General features: G+C 43.9%; 1 protein-coding gene across 2 annotated transcripts; it reads right to left on the bottom strand.

Moving 5' to 3' along the window:
• Window positions 1-635: 635 nt before the first annotated feature.
• fblim1 (filamin binding LIM protein 1) lies at window positions 636-11,693 on the bottom strand. 2 transcript variants are annotated; one of them, XM_058373908.1, is made up of 8 exons: window positions 11,519-11,693; window positions 6,494-6,804; window positions 6,196-6,329; window positions 5,870-5,948; window positions 3,886-4,055; window positions 3,385-3,563; window positions 2,170-2,290; window positions 636-1,941 (listed from the first exon to the last, which is right to left on the bottom strand). In XM_058373908.1, exons 2-8 carry the CDS (start codon window positions 6,798-6,800, stop codon window positions 1,828-1,830), a joined length of 1,104 nt encoding a protein of 367 aa, XP_058229891.1. In that variant the 5' UTR covers window positions 6,801-6,804; window positions 11,519-11,693; the 3' UTR covers window positions 636-1,827. The 2 variants fall into 2 exon arrangements, with proteins under 2 accessions (XP_058229891.1, XP_058229890.1); XM_058373907.1 differs by having other exon boundaries at window positions 6,494-6,801; window positions 11,519-11,692.
• Window positions 11,694-14,848: the final 3,155 nt, after the last annotated feature.

Raw genomic sequence — 14,848 nt, 5'->3', positions numbered from 1 at the left:
GACACTATTTCATCGCTGCTGTTGCTATTTTCTGCACGTTTCAAACTGCTACCAACTGCTGCTACATGTGTATGTTTACAAGCATATATGTTTATCAGAACCTGCTTGTTTACAGTTCTTCTGTTTTGCACATTTTTCAGCACTAATCTATCTAGATTGTCTATTTTGTGTATGTGTCCTGTACTGTTTTGTGTTGTTTTTGTCTTGTTTGTTTGCACACATTGCACTTTATGTAGCTAGGACAACTTTCTGTCCTTAGCTGCGTGTTGTTGTTTTGTTCTGAAGCTACATGTCATTATGTTGTCAATATGTAGCACCAGGGTCCTGGAGAAATGTGGTCTCATTTCACTGTGTACCGCGTCAGCTATATGTGGGTCGAAATGACAATAAAAGCTTCTCGGCTCTTGACTCTTGAGCACATGATACACAGAAAGAGAGCAAGAGTAGGAAGTGATGTGGCATATTCAGTACAAAGACAAGGCTTCAGATCCTCAATATAACACTGACAGCTGACATCGCACACATGTGTCACATGACCTGACGTGTGAGCATGAGGAGGATGAAGATAAAAGGCTCAGGACTCTTCTCTCAGGAGTTCGACTACATGTGGCATAGACTCACGCAGAACACAGTGAGCATGTGGCACATAGCAGTTTATTTTCTCCCATCATTTAGAACAAAAAACAAACACATTTTCATATGATCTGTGCTACGGAAAACAGGCCGAGAATCTGGTTTAATGAAGAATAAATATCTTTGGTGCACTGGATTACACGAAGAGTGCAAAATAAATCTGATTACACAGGATATGTTTGAGATATACGTGCCGTTACATCGGCTATAAAGTGAAAGAAAATCAAGAGACTGCAAGGAGTCTAAATATAAAAATAAGCTAACATTGAAGTAATCATTGTTTAAAAAAAAAAAAAGGAAAAGAAAAAGATGAAGCATTTTTTTCCCAGCATTGTTTTCCCAGAACTGCAGTTTTTCTGTATACAATCTTTATTCTGAACAAAAGGAAAGGTTTGGCCAAAAGATGAAATGTTTCTGCCAGTTCATCTGAGACGTGTTTGTTCTGTACTGTTTACTTCTATAAATAATCAGCCATGCTATACTGCAAATGCTAATTAGCTATTAGCATCCCTTGCTGAATATTAGCCTTGTAGCTTTAATGCAAAATGAAAAAGGAACATTTCAGACAGCGGACACATCCTGGCTGATTGACCGTGTTTGGACTCGGTGGGCATTTGATACGTTTCATCTTTGGCCAAACTGTTCTTCCAAATCAGAGCAGCCGTGTTTCTGTCGGCCGTGTAGCACTGAAGCTCTCGTACGTTTCTCAAAGGATCTCTGAACGCTCAGCTGCGTCCCAAACGCTGGTGTGTAAGAGAAGGGTTTCATGCTAGCCTAGTAAACACCACATCTACCAAACATCTAATAAACCAATTAGCAATTAGCACAAACGTCACAGGACCCAAAGAGATTCTACACTAGACAGAATTTATTACACAGTAGTTCAGATCAATAAAGTGGTATTTCTTAGTCACTATGAACTTTACAGATGAATGTCTGTAAGTGTATCTGATCAGCTAAGTTTGTGTGTGTGTGTGTGTGTGAGAGAGAGAGATTTGGTCTTTCTGGTGTATTTTGGTACATTAATCCATGTTAAGCTTTTCTCTCTCACAGTAAGCATGTAAGAATCAGAGTTCTAGTGTTCTTGGACAAGAGCATAAGCGCCGAATGACGTAAGGACAGAAACCAGCAGTGATTTTCCCGTGGCGTGGGTCGGGTCAGTTGTGCTTTGGCATGAAGCGTCACGTGGCAGGATCAGTGCTGACTCGTCTGGATCAGAGACAGATGGCAGGGTTTGCACAGGATCTGTCCGTCCAGCGGGTGGCAGCCGTGTTCGTTGGGCTCCGGGGAGAGAAGCACCGCACACAGCTGGAGAAAAAGAAAGAAAAGATAATCTGTGAGAAAGAGGTACATTGGTCAAGGTTCTGCTTCTAACTGAGAGAAGTGTATAACTGAGGAGATGAGGAATGGGACGGAACATGCTCCAGAAATTTGAACAGTTTTGGGTTTTGCCCTGTTCATTTCTCCTTCTCCTTCAGGTTCACCTACACCGTGATGGATCTCAAATCTTTTTTCAGTAAAAAAAAACACACACACCTCACAGCGGTAGCAGTCCTCATGAAAAGATCGTCCGAGACACTCTACTGTAAAGCTGTCCGTCCCGTCTTCTCTCGGGATTATCAGCTCTCCACACACACTGCACTGAGGTGCGTATTTCCTAACACACACACACACATACACACACACACACACAAAGAAAGCACATTTAAAAACATGGACAAAGGCTGCAGTAATATATACTGTGTAATTGTTGATGTTTTCTGCCATCTATTTAACACTATTTGGAGTCTCCAGTCAATATTTTCAGACGTCTCCTGACCTGAATGTCTCCTGACCTGAATGTCTCCTGACCTGAGCATCTCCTGACCTGAACGTCTCCTGACCTGAATGTCTCCTGACCTGAACGTCTCCTGGCCTGAAAGTCTCCTGGCCTGAATGTCTCTTGACCTGAACGTCTCCTGGCCTGAACGTCTCCTGGCCTGAACGTCTCCTGGCCTGAACGTCTCCTGACCTGAACGTCTCCTGGCCTGAATGTCTCCTGACCTGAACGTCTCCTGGCCTGAAAGTCTCCTGGCCTGAATGTCTCCTGACCTGAACGTCTCCTGGCCTGAACGTCTCCTGACCTGAACGTCTCCTGGCCTGAAAGTCTCCTGGCCTGAACGTCTCCTGACCTGAACGTCTCCTGGCCTGAAAGTCTCCTGGCCTGAACGTCTCCTGACCTGAACGTCTCCTGGCCTGAACGTCTCCTGGCCTGAATGTCTCCTGGCCTGAATGTCTCCTGACCTGAACGTCTCCTGGCCTGAAAGTCTCCTGGCCTGAATGTCTCCTGGCCTGAATGTCTCCTGACTTGAACGTCTTCTGGCCTGAAAGTCTCCTGACCTGAACGTCTCCTGGCCTGAACGTCTCCTAACCTGAAAGTCTCCTGACCTGAACGTCTCCTGACCTGAACGTCTCCTGGCCTGAATGTCTCTTAACCTGAACGTCTCCTGACCTGAATGTCTCCTGGCCTGAATGTCTCCTGACCTGAACATCTCCTGGCCTGAATGTCTCCTGGCCTGAACATCTCCTGGCCTGAATGTCTCCTGGCCTGAATGTCTCCTGGCCTGAATGTCTCCTGACCTGAACATCTCCTGGCCTGAATGTCTCCTGGCCTGAATGTCTCCTGACCTGAAAGTCTCCTGGCCTGAATGTCTCCTGACTTGAACGTCTCCTGGCCTGAATGTCTCCTGGCTATGTGTTGTGATTGTGTACCTGTAGTAGTCGTGCAGGCAGTACACCTCCCCCACCTCCCCCTGGGCAAAACGCTGCTCTCCAATTGGCTGCCTGCAGGTGGTGCACACGAAGCAGGGCGGGTGATAGGCTCGTTCCAGCGCTCGGATCACGTGATCTTTGATGACCTCGCCGCATGCCCAGCACGGCTCCAGACTGGCCTAAGGGATGACGAGAACCATGACAGGAAGGTAAACAAATTGAGAACAGAGATTTTTATGAAGATGATTTTATAAAGCTTGAAGGAGAAGTAAGAAAACCCTGACTCCACCCCCTCACTAGGCTAATTAACATCAGGTTCATTTCACTGAGAGAGAAGAAAGATCTATTCTAGCAGATCAATAACATCAACCCCGAGCAGAAATAACCTCTGAGCCTTGAACAGGGGTCAAAGGTCAAGGAAAGTGAAGGTCAGATGATGGGTTTCAGTGATGTTCAGGATAATGAGGTATTGATTTTGTGTGAGTGTGTGTGAGCTCTGACCTGGTAGCAGTCCTCACACAGAGGGATCCCGGCCTTGTTGTAGTAGATCTTCCCGGCGAGAGCAGCGTGACACTGACGGCATTGGAAGCAGTTGCTGTGGTATGTCCTGTTCAGAGCCTCGATCGCCGGCTCACTCAGAGCTACAGGCTTACGGCAGAACCCACATACATCTACACACACACACACACACACACACACACACACACACACACACACACACACACACATTTCTGACATTTAGCAGACACCCTTATCCACAGCAACTTACATTTAATCTCATTTTTATACAACTGAGCAGCTGAGAGTTAAGAACCTTGCACAGCACTGACAACTTGGTGGAGCTGGGATTCAAACTCACAACCTTCCTGTCAGGAGTCCAACACCTTAACCACTAAACTACCACCCCCTACACACACACGCACGCACGCACACACACATACTTTTTGTTGATCTTTTATTTATTTAGTTGTATTATCATCTGTCTCAGGTGTGTGTGTGTGTAAGAGACCTGGTGTAATCCCCCTTTTCAGTGTGTGTGTGTGTGTGTGTAAGAGACCTGGTGTAATCCCCCTTTTCAGTGTGTGTGTGTGTGTGTGTGTGTATGTGTAAGAGACCTGGTGTAATCCCCTCTTCAGTGTGTGTGTGTGTGTGTGTGTAAGGGACCTGGTGTAATCCCCTCTTCAGTGTGTGTGTGTGTGTGTGTAAGGGACCTGGTGTAATCCCCTCTTCAGTGTGTGTGTGTGTGTGTGTGTAAGGGACCTGGTGTAATCCCCTCTTCAGTGTGTGTGTGTGTGTGTGTGTGTGTGTAAGGGACCTGGTGTAATCCCCTCTTCAGTGTGTGTGTGTGTGTGTGTGTGTGTAAGGGACCTGGTGTAATCCCCTCTTCAGTGTGTGTGTGTGTGTGTGTGTGTGTGTGTGTGAGGGACCTGGTGTAATCCCCTCTTCAGTGTGTGTGTGTGTGTGTGTGTGTGTGTGTGTGAGTAAGGGACCTGGTGTAATCCCCTCTTCAGTGTGTGTGTGTGTGTGTGTGTGTAAGGGACCTGGTGTAATCCCCTCTTCAGTGTGTGTGTGTGTGTGTGTGTGTGTGAGGGACCTGGTGTAATCCCCTCTTCAGTGTGTGTGTGTGTGTGTGTGTGTGTGTGTGAGTAAGGGACCTGGTGTAATCCCCTCTTCAGTGTGTGTGTGTGTGTGTGTGTGTAAGGGACCTGGTGTAATCCCCTCTTCAGTGTGTGTGTGTGTGTGTGTGTGTGTAAGGGACCTGGTGTAATCCCCTCTTCAGTGTGTGTGTGTGTGTGTGTGTGTGAGTAAGGGACCTGGTGTAATCCCCTGTTCAGTGTGTGTGTGTGTGTGTGTGTGTAAGGGACCTGGTGTAATCCCCTCTTCAGTGTGTGTGTGTGTGTGTGTGTGTGAGTAAGGGACCTGGTGTAATCCCCTGTTCAGTGTGTGTGTGTGTGTGTGTGTGTGTAAGGGACCTGGTGTAATCCCCTCTTCAGTGTGTGTGTGTGTGTGTGTGTGTGAGTAAGGGACCTGGTGTAATCCCCTCTTCAGTGTGTGTGTGTGTGTGTGTGTGTGTGTGTAAGGGACCTGGTGTAATCCCCTCTTCAGTGTGTGTGTGTGTGTGTGTGTGTGTAAGGGACCTGGTGTAATCCCCTCTTCAGTGTGTGTGTGTGTGTGTGTAAGGGACCTGGTGTAATCCCCTCTTCAGTGTATGTGTGTGTGTGTGTGTGTGTGAGTAAGGGACCTGGTGTAATTCCCTCTTCAGTGTGTGTGTGTGTGTGTGTAAGGGACCTGGTGTAATCCCCTCTTCAGTGTGTGTGTGTGTGTGAGTAAGGGACCTGGTGTAATCCCCTCTTCAGTGTGTGTGTGTGTGTGTGTGTGTGAGTAAGGGACCTGGTGTAATTCCCTCTTCAGTGTGTGTGTGTGTGTGTGTGAGTAAGGGACATGGTGTAATTCCCTCTTCAGTGTGTGTGTGTGAGTAAGGGACCTGGTGTAATCCCCTCTTCAGTGTGAGCTCCTGCAGTCCTCTGGCTCTGATCAGCAGGTGGCGCTCTCTCCACACACACCTGCACAGGAGAGACGAGAGTCTCTGTGTAAAATTCAGAATGACTCTGAGGAAGATGTGTGTGGAGAATAAAGACAGAACAGGAAGCACGTGTGTGTGTGTGTGTGTGTGTGTGTGATATCACAGGTCTCGGGTGAAGAGGATATGAGACGTGGAACAAAAAGTTGAGCAAAGAGCAAAGGTCAAAGAAGTAGTGTGTCATTATGTGTGTGTGTGTGTGTGTGTGTATGTGTGTGTAGGTGTTACACCTTGGGTGTGGAGGCTGGAGGTTCCTGATTGGGGTCAAACAAGGGGCAGATGGACAGTGGAGGGGGCGGGGGAAGGGGCGGAGCTTCAGAAACCCCAGAGTCCAGAGATGCAGGGGGTGGAGGAGGGAAAAACTCTGCAACAACACACACACACACACACACACACACACAGAATATGGCATACATTTATCTAGCATCCACCAATAGCTCTTCATTTGTCCATCAAGGTCTAATCTATATGTAAATATCTTCATTGTGTGTGTGTGTGTGTGTGTGTGTGGTTTTTTGATGTTCGTACCCTCAGAGTGTTTCTCCTCTCTCTTTGCTCTGTATGGCGTGTGTGTAGTGTCAGGCTTGTTGTGTGTCTTGCGGAGCTCCAAAGGAATGGGCCGAGCTTCAGCCGGAGAGGCGGCATGTCCCGACTCCGGGGCCGAGGGGGAGGGGGTGGAGGGGGTGGAGGGTTTATTGTGTGCGGCGGTGGGACTGACTGGGACAGCAGAGTGCTGTGTGATCTGCGGCGTGGGAGTGACCGTGGCTCTGTACGGAGACGTCAGAGTGATGAAGACAGAGGACACCATCCTCTTTTGTGGGGCAGCAGATGTCATGCTGCTGAGGGAAAGAAACACACAATTTTAGAGCTTTATTAGAAAATAAATTTTTTAATAATAAAAGTTTTAAAAAGGAAAGATGATGAAAGAGCTTTGGTATCTGATGCATCTGCAGCTGTTTGGATGAGAATCACAGACTCGCTCTGAATGGTGCAGGAGTCTGTGAGTAAATAAAGTCTCACAGAGCAGATTAGACGTTGATCTCAGAGCTGAATGTTTCTCTCATGAGCTCAGCTGTGTGTGCTGTGCTGATTAACACTGGCTAACATGAACACCGCTCCAGCTACACCTTTAGCTCAACCTCCACATCAACCTCAGTTCTATCCCCATCTCAAGCTCCAGCTACACCTCCACGTCAAGCTGTAACTCCAGCTCCACCTACACTTCCAGCTCAACCTGCAACTCCACCTCAAGCTACACCACCACCTCCAGCTCAACCTCCAACTCCACCTCAAACTCCAGCTACACCTCCACCTCAAGCTCCAGGTCCACCTCAAACTCCAGCTACACCTCCACCTCAAGCTCCAGGTCCACCTCAAACTCCAGCTACACCTCCACCTCAAGGTCCAGGTCCACCTCAAGCTCCAGCTACACCTCCACCTCACTTGATAAAAACTAGCTTTTTCTTTCACCTGTTACCTTACCTTTCCACACACACACACAACATATTTACATATACGAAAATATGCTATAGGTTAAAGTGATGTGTACAGTTCACTCATTAGCTGTGTGTGTGTGTGTGTGTGTGTGTGTGTGTGTGTGAAACCAAAAAGAATTATTCATGAATTCATGATAAGACATTCAGCATGCCACATCCTGCCACTGAACCAGTCCAGTCAGTTCAACACATATTCCAGCTGGATGACAGGGTGTGTGAGTGTGTGTGTGTGTGTGTGTGTGAGAGAGATTGTAAGTGTGTGAGAGTGTGAGTGTGTAAGCTCAGGAAGACAAGAGGAAATTTTAAGACACAGGAAGTATGATTAGACTCAGCAGAAGAATATATTCTACTTATCTTCTTCTCCAGAAAAGCTTGTGATATTTTTATTTATTTATTTAATAATTCTGCTTCTGGAAACGAGGTAAATGTCTTTACAGTGTAAACACTACAATATTCATATCCTACAGTTAAAGCAGTATAATGGAGTATATAGGAGTGTAGAGGAGTATATAGGAGTGTAGTGGTGTGTGAAGGGGTTTAGTGGAGTATATAGGAGTGTAGTGGTGTGTGAAGGGGTTTAGTGGAGTATATACGAGTGTAGAGGAATTTAGTGGATTATATAGGAGTGTAGGGGAGTGTAGTGGAGTATAGTAGAGTATATAGTAATGGAGTAGAGTATATAGAAGAACAGTGGAGTGTAGAAGAGTATAATGGAATATATAAGAGTGTAGTGGAGTGTAGAAGAGTATAGTGGAGTATAGGAGTATAGTGGAGTATATAGGAGTATAGTGGAGTATATGAGTATAGTGGAGTGCAGTGGAGTATACTGGAGTATAGTGGAGTATATAGGAGTGTAATGCATTATATAGGAGTACAGCGGAGTATATAGGACTGTAGTGGAGTACAGGAGTATAGTGGAGTATATAGGAGTATAGTGGAATACACAGGAATGTAATGCATTATATAGGAGTATAGTGGAGTATATAGGAGTGTAGTGGAGTATATAGGAGTACTGTGGACTATATAGTAGTGTAGTGGAGTATACAGGAGTATATAGGAGTGTAGTGGAGTATATAGGAGTATATAGGAGTGTAGTGGTGTGTGAAGGGGTTTAGTGGAGTATATAGGAGTGTAGTGGTGTGTAGTGGAGTATATAGGAGTGTAGTGGGATATATAGGAGTATATAGGAGTGTAGTGGAGTATATAGGAATGTAGTGGAGTATATAGGAGTATAGTGGAGTATATAGGAGTGTAGTGGTGTGTGAAGGGGTTTAGTGGAGTATATAGGAGTGTAGTGGTGTGTGAAGGGGTTTAGTGGAGTATATATACGAGTGTAGAGGAATTTAGTGGATTATATAGGAGTGTAGGGGAGTATAGCAGAGTATATAGTAATGGAGTAGAGTATATAGAAGAATAGTGGAGTGTAGAGGAGTATAATGGAGTATATAAGAGTGTAGTGGAGTGTAGAAGAGTATAGTTGAGTATAGGAGTATAGTGGAGTATATAGGAGTATAGTGGAATATAGGAGTATAGTGGTGTGCAGTGGAGTATATTGGAGTATAGTGGAGTATATAGGAGTGTAATGCATTATATAGGAGTATAGTGGAGTATATAGGAGTATAGTGGAGTATATACGAGTGTAGTGGAGTATATAGGAGTATTGTGGACTATATAGTAGTGTAGTGGAATATATAGGAGTATAGTGGAGTATATACGAGTGTAGTGGAGTATATAGGAGTATATAGAAGTGTAGTGGAGTATATAGGAGTGTAGTGGAGTATACAGGAGTATATAGGAGTGTAGTGGAGTATATAGGAGTATAGTGGAGTATATAGGAGTGTAGTGGAGTATATAGGAGTATTGTGGACTATATAGTAGTGTAGTGGAGTATATAGGAGTATAGTGGAGTATATACGAGTGTAGTGGAGTATATAGAAGTATAGTGGAGTATATAGGAGTGTAGTGGAGTATACAGGAGTATATAGGAGTGTAGTAAAGTATATAGGAGTATATAGGAGTGTAGTGGGATATATAGGAGTATATAGGAGTGTAGTGGAGTATATAGGACTGTAGTGGAGTATATAGGAGTATAGTGGAGTATATAGGAGTATAGTGGAGTATATAGGAGTATATAGGAGTGTAGTGGAGTATACAGGAGTATATAGGAGTGTAGTGGAGTTTATAGGAGTATATAGGAGTGTAGTGGGATATATAGGAGTGTAGTGGAGTATATAGGAGTGTAGTGGAGTATATAGGAGTATAGTGGAGTATATAGGAGTGGAGTATATAGGAGTATAGTGGAGTACATACAAGTGTAGTGGAGTATATAGGAGTATATAGAAGTATAGTGGAGCATATAGGAGTGTAGTGGAGTATATAGGAGTATAGTGGAGTATATAGGAGTATATAGGAGTGTAGTGGAGTATATAGGAGTATAGTGGAGTATATAGGAGTATAGTGGAGTATATAGGAGTATAGTGGAGTATATAGAAGTATAGTGGAGTATATAGGAGTGTAGTGGAGCATACAGGAGTATATAGGAGTGTAGTGGAGTATATAGGAGTGTAGTGGAGTATATAGGAGTATAGTGGAGTATATAGGAGTATAGTGGAGTATATAGGAGTATAGTGGAGTATATAGGAGTATAGTGGAGTATATAGGAGTATAGTGGAGTACATACGAGTGTAGTGGAGTATATAGGAGTATATAGAAGTATAGTGGAGTATATAGGAGTATATAGGAGTGTAGTGGAGTATATAGGAGTATAGTGGAGTATATAGGAGTATATAGGAGTGTAGTGGGATATATAGGAGTATATAGGAGTGTAGTGGAGTATATAGGAGTATATAGGAGTGTAGTGGGATATATAGGAGTATAGTAGAGTATATAGGAGTGTAGTGGAGTATATAGGAGTATATAGAAGTATAGTGGAGTATATAGGAGTGTAGTGGAGTATATAGGAGTATAGTGCAGTATATAGGAGTATATAGGAGTGTAGTGGGATATATAGGAGTATAGTAGAGTATATAGGAGTATAGTGGAGTATATAGGAGTGTAGTGGGATATATAGGAGTATATATGAGTGTAGTGGAGTATATAAAATATAGTGGAGTATATAGGAGTGGAGTATATAGGAGTATATAGAAGTATAGTGGAGTATATAGGAGTGTAGTGGAGTATATAGGAGTATAGTGCAGTATATAGGAGTATATAGGAGTGTAGTGGGATATATAGGAGTATAGTGAAGTATATAGGAGTATAGTGGAGTATATAGGAATATGGTGGAGTATATAGGAGTATAGTAGAGTATAGTTACTGTAGCTGGTTCTTAGCATTCACAGTTTTTCCTCAGAGAGACAAGAAGCCAGATAACTGCATCGTTAACTCCCCCGCGTTCGGCAGCGTAACACACACAGTCTGACCTGTCCTAGGGCTATCTCACCTCTTCCACATACAGGAGCTCACAAAAGCCTGTGATTGGCTAGTGTCACTGTGATTAACAGGGAAGAGAGGGATTGCCCCGCCCCTAGACAACACATCACTGCAGAGCTCTAAAAGAAGGCCACACCCCCAAACTACCAACTATTACTCTAACTATATCTAATACATCTATTTACATATATATACAACTTTATACGATTTGGGACACAGCCCTGCTGTTTTTTCCTGATGATTTCCATGATGAGAAATTACGTTCAACCAATCAGTGATTTGCACTAGTTCTGGCTCCGCCCACACAGGAACTGAGTAGCTGATAAACTGAAACATTCTGAATGTGACTTTCTCTAGTGCTAACTCTATCTAAAAGGCAACCTAGCTAGGGATCTTTCTTCAAACTGAAACACTAAACTAAATCTCATGATCCACATGAAAATTTTTAAGTTTTGCAATGTCATAGGACATTTTTGCCTTATTGCTCAAGCTTTACACACACACACACACAAACGGGGTGTCACCTTATAGGCAGCACAACATCCTGCTTTTTCCTCCTGAGTGCACAGAAGTGTGCACTTCGAAGTGTGCACTTAATACTGAAATCAGTTCGTACTGCACATACCTGAAGGACAAGTCGCTCTCTCTCTCTCTCTCTCTCTCTCCGTCTCACTTTCTGTCCGTCTCTCTTCCTCTCTCTCTCTCTCTTTGTCTTTTCTCGGGGTTCTACTCTCCTGTTGTCGCTCCCATGTCGTCACTGAGAGAAAGACAGCTATCGACACACACACACACACACACACACAGAGGCCACTCCTTTTCCTCCCTCCCTCATTCCCTCCCTTCGTGCCCCCCCCCCACCTCTCTCGCTCTCTCCTTTTTTCCTGCTGAATGACAGCCGTAAAAGGTGAATAGTTAATCACTGACCTAGGCTTGTAAATGCAGGACACCACCCACCCCCTGCGCGCACACACACACACACACACAGAGTCCCCCCACAAACCTTTCTTCCTCCCTCTTTATCTTTCAGAATGCAGCAGGATGTGACTGTACCTGCCCTCTCTCTCTCTCTCTCTTTCTGTCTGTGTCTCACTTTCTCTCTCTCTCTCTCTCTCTCTCTCTCTCTTTCTGTGTCTCACTTTCTCTCTCTCTCTCTTTCTCTCTCTTTCTCTCTCTCTCTTTCTGTCTGTGTCTCACTTTCTCTCTCTCTCTCTTTCTCTCTCTCTCTTTCTGTCTGTGTCTCACTTTCTCTGTCGCTCTCTCTCTCTTTCTGTCTGTCTCATTGTTTCTCCCTCTCTCTCTCTTTCTGTCTGTCTCATTGTTTCTCCCTCTCTCCCTCTTTCTGTCTGTCTCATTTTCTCTGTCTCTCTCTTTCACTCTTTCTGTCTGTGTCTCACTTTCTCTGTCTGTCTCATTGTTTCTCTCTCTCTCTCTGTCTCAATTCTGGAACAACAAATATTAACACTTAAAATACTTAATTAAGTAAAATTAAAAAAAAAAAAACAACCCAGAAGACAAACAGGGCTGTGTGTGTGAGTGTGTGTGTGTGTGTGTGTGTGAGTAATTTCCTGCTAAAGCTCAGTGCAGTGTGTCAGTGTTGAGCAGAAGTGAAGTTTTTAAAGAAGTCTTAAGTTTAATAAGTTGAATAAATCTTCATTTGAAGTTCTCCCTCTCTCTCACTCTCTCCCTTTCTCTCTCTCTCTATCTCTTTCTCTCTCCCTCCCTTTCTCCCTCTCTCTCCCTCTCCCTCTCTCTCTCACTCTGTCTCTCTCTCCCTCTCGTTTTTGTGAGAGAAAAAAGAATTGGCGAATTCAAGGACCAAAATTGTAATGAAACCCAAACACACATCTGTGGAAGACTCTGTGTGTGTGTGTGTGTGTGTTGGGGTTCTGTGCCGCCCCCAGGACCTAAACTGCTCCCAGACGGAAAAGATAAATTCGCCAAAAAAAGTCCAAAAACGGAGAGATCGGTGCACACACACAGAGGAAACTGGAGGGGGGCTGGAGAGAGAGAGAGAAAGGGAGAAAGGGAGGGAGAGAGAAAGAGAGAGAGAGAGAGAGAGAGAGAGAGAGAGAGAGAAAGGGGGGGAGGGGGAGAGAGAGAGAGAGTAACTAAGACTAAAAAGGGGGAGGGGGAATACATGTTGTGTGTGTGTGTGTGTTCAATGGAATGCAGTCAGTGATGTCACACATGCGAGAGGGAGCATGTCCATGATTACATCACCCCCCCATCCAAGCCCCTCCCCTTTATGAGCATCACAGCTGCCAAGAAACCCTCGAAAAAGAAGTGTGTGTGTATTTCTTTTTCTAAATAGAAAGCATCAGCAGTTTTTGAAGCTTTATTAAACAAAAGTTAAAATTATGAGGTGTGTGTATGTGTGTGTGTGTGTGTGTGTTGATCCGTAACCATAGTTTGTGAGAAACAACGTCATACAGCAAATCCATGAGTCACTGTGTAACCATTCAGACACATACACACACACACACACATGTCCCCACACACACACACACCTTATGTAAATATGAACTGATAGTTGATTTTAAAAAGAAGTTTATGTTCATGTTGGTCTGCGGTTTAACATAAAAGTCTTGGTGTGATTTTTGTGAAACACACACACACACAAAAACAATAAAAACAAACAGAGGCCCACAACAAGTGACAAATAAGTTCACCTGAAATGCAGTGGAGGCTAATGAAGCTAAAAGGTAATGGAAGTGCATGACCTCCTGTTTAGCACAGTGACCCTAATAAGTGGACACGGACATCTCAAACTCTGGACTGGCTAAATTAATGTGTGTATTATTAGACCTGACAAACTGAGGTTCCTCTGTGGTCTTACACACACACACACTCTTCCTCCTCTATATTGTACACCATTGTTCCATGGTTCTTGACTTCATGCTAGTGTGTGTAAAGATCACTGAAACTGGACTTACTGAACTTGAACTACTGAACTGGACTTTACTGTGTAAAAGTACCATGAAATCTGTAATTTCTGATGAATTAAACACTTACAGGAAAATAATCCACGACAGGACGGTTAGATGTGCCAAATGTGAAAGAGTCGAATCACCAAAATGATTCTTTACATCACTCACTGGGCCCCCCTGCTGGTCAGACCGAATAACAACAAGCATCACTGTAACCAATCAGTGCTGAGAGGGGGGCGGGGGGGGGGGGGGGGTATGGGGGTAGTGTGGGACAGTGTGTCCTCACCTGTCCAGCAGCAGTGATTAGAGGACTGATTGCTCTCACTGTGTTCTGTAATACCAGCAGGGCGGCGACTTGGAGTCTCAGCACTGAGATCAAGAGCTTCAGGTCATAAGGTCACAGGACATATCAGTGCTTCAGACAGGAAGTGTCCTGATGTTCAGTTTGTCTTCCTGTTTATCTTTCAGAACACCGTCCACCGAGGCTCCGCCCCTCCGCAGGACATCCAACAGCTTCTATATCTCTAAACTCTCTAAGCGCTTCCCCTACAGAAGGGGGTCAAAGGTCACGCAGGGGTCATCAGGAGCCTACACAGAGCCGGAGTGTGTGAATACACAGAGCTCATGTAACTGTGTGCGTGTGTGTGTGTAAAAGTTCCATGAAAACACAGAAAGCCTCTGAACAGGTTTTTACACAGAAAAAGAGAATAATAAATTATTGAATCTGTTTAATGTTTAAAAAAAGGACTAAAAGCGGCAAATATTTCTGAACTATATTTGCAGAATATTTTGTGGATCAGTAAGAAAAAATTAAAAGAAAAAAATAAAATATATAAATACTGTATATTATATATAAATATATAAAAATATAATTTTTTTCCCTTTCACAATAATATATATATATATATATATATATATATATATATATATATTTTACTTGTTTATTTATTTTGTTTTAATTATTTCAGGATTTTAAAGACTAAATAATGAACAGCTTCACAAATAAAGCCAGACGACATGGTCAGTTG

This window comes from Hemibagrus wyckioides, linkage group LG21 (genome assembly GCF_019097595.1).
Source record: "Hemibagrus wyckioides isolate EC202008001 linkage group LG21, SWU_Hwy_1.0, whole genome shotgun sequence".
NCBI classification, from domain to species: domain Eukaryota; kingdom Metazoa; phylum Chordata; class Actinopteri; order Siluriformes; family Bagridae; genus Hemibagrus; species Hemibagrus wyckioides.
Note: the sequence above shows the minus strand (reverse complement) of the source record. Positions and strands in the feature narration are given on the sequence as shown.